The following is an 8,257-nucleotide window of genomic DNA, read 5'->3' as shown; positions in this document are numbered from 1 at the left end:
TTGTGTGTGTGTGTGTGTGTGTGTCTGAGTGAGTGTGTGAGTGTTTTTCTGCATGCATTTGTGGTGTGGGTGTGTGTCTGAGTCAGTGTGTGTGTGTGTGTGTGTGTGTGTGTGTGTGTGTGTTTTTCTGCGTGTGCGTCTATATACAGTCATGAGCAAACGAGAATAGGACTTCTATACTTCAGTTATTCAAACCGACGATTGTTCAGGACACAGAGGAAATGGATTCAGCAAAAAACACAAACACACACACATATGAACAAACACACAAAAGGACACGCACACGCCCGAACAGTGGGGCCTTTGACGCTCCCTGCGTGATCTTAGAGGTCAGACTCTAAGCGCCATTATACAAATGAAGTCCCAACACACACTGACCCGTCACATGACCCGGTCACATGACCGAGTCACAAGACCGGCCGCCTGCCTCACACCTGGAGGGAGAGAGAGAGAACATGAAAAAGAAAGAGAGAGAGAGAACATGAAAAAAAGATAGAGAGGGAGAGAGGGCAGAGACAGAGAGAAAGAGAGAGACAGAGACAGACAGAGAGAGAGAAAAACATTAAAAAAAGAATAATAAAGACAGAGAGAGAAAGTGAGCAGTGATTTAGAACGACGAAAAAGAGGAGCATAAAGGCAACAACAGTGGACCCCGCTACAAAGCAATAACAGGGGTACAGCGTGCACCCCTATAAAGACCTGCCCGGTGTCAGCTCCTCCAACACCTCACGTCTCTCTTTCCTCCCTCCCTTCCTCCCTCCCTCCCTCATCCCCTTCATTGGTCCAATCATCACGCCTCCTCTCCTCTCCCCCCCCCCCCCCCCCACCCGGTCGTCGACTCACCTTGTTGGTCGCCGTGGCGCTGGAGCCCGTCACCACGGGCACGTTGGTGACCTGCACCGACAGGTAGTCGTTGTCGATGAGCGGCCACGCCCCCTCCACCTTGCAGGTCTGGAAGCTGTCCTTAAAGGTCCTGAGGTGGGGGTCGCCGAACAGCCCGCAGAACAGGTACCCGGGCGTGGCCTGGCTGTGGGCGTGGCCCGGCCCGTGGGCGTGGCTCTGGCCCGGGGCGTGGCCGTGGGCGTGGGCGTGGGCGTGGGCGTGGGCGTGCTGGGTGCGGCTGTCGTAGTTGCAGGGCTCGTGCGGCTCCTCGGGGTGCGTGGAGGAGGTGGGCCCGTCCCGGGAACAGTTCCGCTGGCTCATGAGGTCGGAGATGCCCAGCACGGCCGAGTGGAACACCAGGTTCCCGCGGCAGGCCTTGGCGGTGCGCTGGGTGCAGGCCGAGTAGGCCCGCAGCGCCTTGCAGAACTCCACGTCGAAGCCATCCAGCGCCGGCGTCAGGTGGGTGGTGAGCGACACAAAGTCCCCCGTGCACTTCTGGATGCGGCACTGGGTGCTGGGGGCCTGGCCGCCGCCTGGGGGGGGAGGAGGAGTCAGAGACAGAGGCGAAGTTAGAGATGGAGGCGGAGTTAGAGATGGAGCCGGAGTCCGAGACGGAGATGGAGTTCGATGTAGGAGGAGTCAGAGATGAAGGAGGAGCCAGAGACAGAGGAGGAGTTAGAGATGGAGGAGGAGTCAGATATGGAGGAGGAGTCAGAGACAGAGGAGGAGTTAGAGAGGGAGGAGGAGCCAGATAGGGAGGAGGAGCCAGGGCATAGCCCATAAGGGTAATATATAAAATAGTATAATGTAAGAGTACTGCCTTCTATGCGTATACGTACATTGTGGTCTGCAAGAGTTACAAAAGATCTCTGAAAAGTTTTCAAAATAACATAAATGGTGCATCTTGTTTGCGGAAGCAGAGTTGATGTTGCAGCCTAAGGAATCGTTCCTAACACGTGCATGAAGCTGTACTCTCCTCAATCAGCTCCAGTGTAATGGGCTTCACAGACCCACATGATACACATGACCCCTGACCCTAACGCCAAGGGGACCCTCCCCCAAAACCCAGAGGACCCTGGGAAGGAGACAAGAGAGGGCCCCTCGGCCCGGGGCCCGCTGGGGGACAGCAGAGGAATGTGTGGCGATACCCTGGGTGGGTTTCACACAAACACACGTATTAACCACAAACTAGGACACCGGGGCGCACGGACGGTGGACGGTGGAGAAAAGCTTTGATGTCTAACACTCCGCCCTATCGGCTGCTTACTTTCAGACTTCATGCAACCGACAAAGAAAAGCCGCCAAGTGTTGATCATTGAGAGTGTCGCTACGGCGACAGCCTATAAACCCACAGCAAACAGCAGCCGGGCTCAGATAGCGCCTGTATGCACACGGCCGCAGATAGTACCGCGATAATACTTCTCACGCAGGGCCGGGGGAGCGCGGCACCAGCGCCACAACTTTATTGACTACAGTCAATAAAACGCTACGGCTCCAAAAGGAACACATTATAACTTTACAACTGGACAGAGAGGTCGGAGGAGACGTTGAAGGAGAGAACGCAGAAGAGGAACTGAAAGGCGAAACAATCCATGGAGAACAGGGAAGGGCGGTGTTGTTCGTTTGAAGAGGGTTTTAACGAAACCAAACAAGCCATCCAAACAGCCTCTCCCGGCCTCACCAAAACCTACGTTACGATATCAATTACCAAAATGACTTTCTTGTGCCGATTCCGCCGAATACCCAGTTAGTATTAGCACGCCAACGGGTGCGCTAGGCTGAGGCGGATTCGGAACAACAAAGTCATTGTGCTGAATGACATCGTTAACTTTTTGGGGGTTTTAGTAAAGCCAAACTCAACCTCTGTGGAATACTGTGAGTCATTCTTCCCAATCAGACCGATGGAGAACGCAGATCCCCGACCCATCACCTCCACGGCCCAACTTTTCCGATCATTTCTTGCGGAAACGGACGGGAGATGGGGGGGGGCCTGGCGTTGGTTCTGATTTTATGAAGCAGTGCTTACATTAGAAACGAGCGTGAAGAGCTCCTTTAACGGTGCCCCCTTGGACGAGTTAACGCCGTAAAGGCTAAAGGCTACCGCTGCAAATGCTAAACGCTAACGCCATCCACTCAGAGGTGGAGCTTTAAAAGCGAGGGAGAGCGGTGGGCGGCTGAGGTCATCGCTCGGAAGACCAGACAGCCCGGAGAAGAGCAGGGGAGGTGGGGGTGGGGGGGGGTCACCCTCCCTCGTGTCTCACCCCCGGACTCAGTCCTGTCCAGGAGAAAATAACAAGAACACCACCGGCCGTCCACATCATTCTCCATCAGAGAGAGAGAGAGAGAGAGAGAGAGAGAGAGAGAGAGAGAGAGAGAGAGAGAGAGAGAGAGAGAGAGAGAGAGAGAGCAAGAGAGAGAGAGAGAGAGTGAGAGAGAGGGAGAGATTACGGCCCAGATCTAATGCATCAGTCACAGTGTGCTCCTATTAGATTAGACCAGAGAGTCTCTCCAGGGTATGGGCAGCTGTGTGCTGCACACACACACACACACACACACACACACACACACATACACTTGTGTGTGCACAAACACACACATACATACACACTTGCGTAGATCCAAACACACACACACATGCACACACATACACACATTTGCGTAGCTCCACACACACACATGCACACCACCAGAGATCATCTGATGGTGGTTCTAATAAGCGAGCGTACCAGGAAACACACTGAGCTAGCAACGCATCGGGCTAGCTAGCACTCGTAGCCTAGCACAGCTAGCATCACATGGACCCTGCACAGATGTGCTTGCAGAGTCCAGAATACAGACAAAGAAATCTGGGTTCAAAACAAAACAATGCTGTGCCAGGTCGATTCTCACTCTGGCAGGATTCTAAGAACAAGAGCAGACCCAGTGGACCGTGTATGTGTGTGTGTGTGTGTGTGTGTGTGTGTGTCTGTGTGTGTGTGTGTGTGCGCGTTTCAGACTCTGCTGCTGTCAGAACTGTGAGGTAAAGGTTGTGGAGGAACGGTGGAATGATATTAACAACAAAAATACTACGAGTTACGGACCCCGCAAACTCACACTGTGCGATAGAATCTCTCCCCAGCATGTGAGATCAGACACCGCCTCCGGGGACACGTACACACGCACGTACACACACAGACACACAAACAGACACACACACGTCCGCACAAACACACGCCCACACACACACACACACACACACACACACACACACACGGATATGTGTGTGGCCATGCTGGCATGAACTACTCTAGGTTCTGGTGGTGCCTGCCATGCGTGTGCGTGTTTCTGTGTGTCGTGTGTGTGCGTGAGTGTGTGTGCGTATCCGTGTGTGCATGACTGCATGTGTGAGAACGTGTGTGTGAGAACGTGTGTGAGAGCGTGTGTGTGCGAGCGTGTGTGTGTGTGTGTGTGTGTGTGTGTGTCAGCATGTGTGTGTGTGTGTGTGTGAGCAGCGTGTGTGTTCTGCCGACGCTAGAGACGGTCAGACCTGAGGACTGAGACCACTTTGTCTCTCCGACAGACCTCCACCTAACAGAGCTCCACCTAACAGAGCTCCACCTAACACAGCTCCACCTAACACAGCTCCACCTAACAGACCTAAATAATCCTAATCACAGCGTAGCGGAGCACCGTGGTCCCTTCCTGACGTAGCTGACAGAGAACCAACCCCCCCCCCCCACCCCCCCCGACACCACCCAAACCACCGTTACACCACCAAAATACATCACCCCGACACCACCCTACACCAACGTAACACCATCGTAACACCGCTGTAACGCGACCCAAACCAGCGCGACACTAGCCAAGCCACCCTACACCACTCAAACCACCCAGACACCACCCAAATTGACAAACAACATTGAAACCACCCTACATCACCCAAACACCACTCAAACCACCCTAACACCACCCAAACCACCCAGACACAACCCAATCCACCAGGATACCACCCGGACTCCACCCAAACTAGACCGTCACCACCCAAATTGTCCGGACACCACCCCAAACCAGGCATTAGATGACTCCCTCTCTAAGTCAAACAACATGATGCTATAGACAGGCACGCTCAGCCTCTGATTGGCCGCGCTGGTGGCCAGGTGGTCACCTGCTGTGAGGCGACACACCTGACCTCAAACCAAACCAGTCACCGCGCTGGGAAAGGCAAAGGTCGTGGTGGTTGTGGTGGCGTCAGTCCCAGTAGGGTTGACTGGGAGTGTGTGCTCACTCCTTCGTCCTCGCTGAAGGTCAGCAGCGCACCGTTGACCTACTGACCTCTGACGTCAGCAGTGTGAGGCAGGCTAGGAACATCACCCTCACCCTTTCTTACGGTAATAGATTCATTTAATTTAATTCTAGTAAATGACAGATTTCTCAGCATTCCTGTATCCCCCCCCCCACACACCTCCCTTCAGGATGAGCAGCATCGGGGTCTTGTCCCCCCCCCCCCCCCCCCCCCCGGCTGATTCTAGTCCGACCTGCAGGTTAATATTGTCTGCATCGACCCCTCCCCCACCTGCAGGCTCCTGTGCCCACCCCCCCACCCCACCCCCATCAGGGTATATGGGGGGCTCCCAGGAACAGCCCTCAGCCCCCTCGGGGGGGGGGCGGGGGGGGGGGGGGAGTTCAAGAGCTTATTGATCACCTCGTCCTGAGCCTCTTCACACGCCCAGTGTTCCCATCACAGAAGCACAGTTCCCATCACACCACCAGCATTTCCATCACACCACCGGCATTCCCATCACTCACACCACCAGCATTTCCATCACAGAACCAGAGTTCCCATCACACCACCAGTGTTCCCATCACACCACCAGTTTTCCCATCACACCACCAGCATTCCCATCACTCACACCACCAGCATTTCCATCACAGAACCAGAGTTCCCATCACACCACCAGTGTTCCCATCACACCACCAGCGTTCCCATCACACCACCAGCATTCCCATCACACCACTAGCATTCCCATCACACCACTGGCATTCCAATCACACCAGCAGTATTCCCATCACACCACCAGCATTTCCATCCCAGCCCCAGTGTTCCCATCATACCACCAGCTCTACCAGTGCATAAGACCCCACTCACTCTCTCTCTCTCTCTCGCTCCCCTCTCCCTGCTCTCTCTTACTCTGTCGCTTTGTTTCCCTCCCGCTCCCTTGCTTTGTCTCTCTCCCTCGCTCTTTCTCCCCCTCTTCCGTCTCTCTCTCCTCCTCTCTCTCTCTCTCTCTCTCTCTCGCTTTGTCTTCCCCTCTCTCTCCCTCTCTCTCCCCCTCGCTCGCCCTCTATCTGTACCGGTCCAGTCTGGGGGGTGACAGACCACAGTTCAACCCGGGATAACCCTCCACCCCGCCCCCCATCCCTCCCCCATCCCTCACCCGCGTTCCTCTCCCCCACCCACACTGGGGTGGCAGACGTATGCCGGAGTTTATCCTCATCCCGCCCAACGGAGGTCTGGGGAGAGAGCGGTAGGTTCTCCAGGGGATAACACCTCTCTGCTGTCCCCGGGTCACAGTTACCCCTAGCCCGTAGGTAGGCGGGCTGGAGGCTGTGGAGGCTCTGGAGGTCGGAGGCTGGGCGCTCCGGCTGGCTCTGTGTGTGGGCGCCAGGCTTTTGTTGCCAAACAGCCCGGGACGTTTTTCAACTAATTACTGGAGGTGTGAAAAGGCACAACGCACAGCGACCACCACCACGCCGCTAAGTCCCTTCACACACACACACACACACACACACACATACTATACATATACCGCATGCATGTACTCTCACACGAAAACACACACACACACACACACACACCAAATATGTATGCACGTGCACATGAAAACACACACACACACACACACACACACCAACACCATCTCCTAACCCTAACACCCTGGCACCGTGGCCCACTCAAACATCCCTTCTGTTATCTTTTCCAACGCTCAATAATAATTAAAAGCTTTTCTCTAAGATATTAAAAGTCCCACCAATCTCCGTGCTAGGGAGTTTTCATGGGCAAAACCAACTGTCCAAACGCTTCCCGCAGCACTGAAGCCGGGGCTGTAATGTAGAAGGAACGGACGTGTGGATGACATCTATTCACCCTTCTGTGTCTCTCCCTCCACGAGCCATTAGCGGGCAGACAGCAGGATGACGACCCAGGAGAGGCGAAACTCGATCCGCTCTCAGACTGCTGCACTGCCGCGGGCCACCTAACCCTAACCCATTGGCAGGCAGCACTGGGCCCAGCGGCTCCAGACAAATCGCTGTCATTAATACTTGATCATACTTCAAGACTGCTTAATCGGAAATAATTTATTAACTTAACGTTTATAGAGGTTATGTTAGTTTTTGGTTCTCGTCCCATAGAGCCGCCGGTAGAAAAGTATTCTACAAAACATACTTATTAATGAGCCATTACAGCCGAAGGCATGGATTACCTAAGTGTGCATGGAGGCAGAGAGCGAGGATCAGCAGGAGTAGTGGCGGGGGACGAGGCTTGAGACGCGGGGAGAGGAGCCGCTCAGCCCCACGGCCACAGCACCCGGCTCTCCCCATCCCCGTCCATGCAGGTCCGGGGGGAGTAGGCAGACCTCCGGGGGGGGGAGTAGGCAGACCTCCTGGGGGGAGTAGGCAGACCTCCGGGGGGGAGTATAGGCAGAACTCCGCGGGGGCAAAAGGCGACGACGAGGGAGGGCGGAGGCGGCGGTGTGCTTGGGACTCCGGGCCCCTCTCCTTCTCCTCCTTCCTCACTTCCCTCTCCTTCTCCTCACTTCCTCACTTTCCTCTCCTCCTTCCTCACTTCCCTCTCCTTCCCTACCGCCCGGTGCGCGGCGGCATGAAGTCGCAGCTGCGCCGCGGAATGCTCCGTCAGGGCGGGGAGGCGAGGCGAGGAAAACAAAGTCTCTGCTCGGGGGAAGAGAACCGCGCGGCCCCTGGTCGCTGCACTTTCACTCCCGACTTTCCCACTCCGAGTCCCGACGCGTTGTGTCGGAGCGACGCTGGTCCGCTACTTCCGACCAGTGGAGGGTTTTGGATCAATCTGTGTTCTTCTCTCCCGTCCCAAACACGCACACTCACTCGGGTCTCTGCGAGGCTTCTCTCTCTCCGATCCTCCCCCTTCTCTCTCTCCACTCCTCCCCCTTCTCTCTCCACTCCTCCCCCTTCTCTCTCCTCCTCCCTCTCTCCCCTCTCTCTCTCTCCACTCTCCCCCTTCTCTCTCTCCACTCTCCCCCTTCTCTCTCTCCACTCTCCTCCCCCCTCTCTCCCCCTTCTCTCTCTCCCCCTTCTCTCTCTCCACTCTCCCCCTTCTTTCTCCTCTCTCCCCCTTCTCTCTCCACTCTCCTCCTCCCTC

General features: G+C 55.4%; 1 protein-coding gene across 1 annotated transcript; it reads right to left on the bottom strand.

The window, feature by feature from the left end:
• Positions 1-843: 843 nt before the first annotated feature.
• Positions 844-7,925, bottom strand: LOC311373707 (repulsive guidance molecule B-like; the record flags this gene model as incomplete). Its single annotated transcript, XM_084490333.1, has 2 exons — positions 7,344-7,925; positions 844-1,415 (listed from the first exon to the last, which is right to left on the bottom strand). Coding segments are annotated over exons 1-2 (690 nt in total), but the record flags the coding sequence as incomplete, so codon positions are not given.
• Positions 7,926-8,257: the final 332 nt, after the last annotated feature.

Source organism: Micromesistius poutassou (genome assembly GCF_964030765.1).
Source record: "Micromesistius poutassou genome assembly, contig: SCAFFOLD_1686, whole genome shotgun sequence".
Taxonomy (NCBI): domain Eukaryota; kingdom Metazoa; phylum Chordata; class Actinopteri; order Gadiformes; family Gadidae; genus Micromesistius; species Micromesistius poutassou.
Note: the sequence above shows the minus strand (reverse complement) of the source record. Positions and strands in the feature narration are given on the sequence as shown.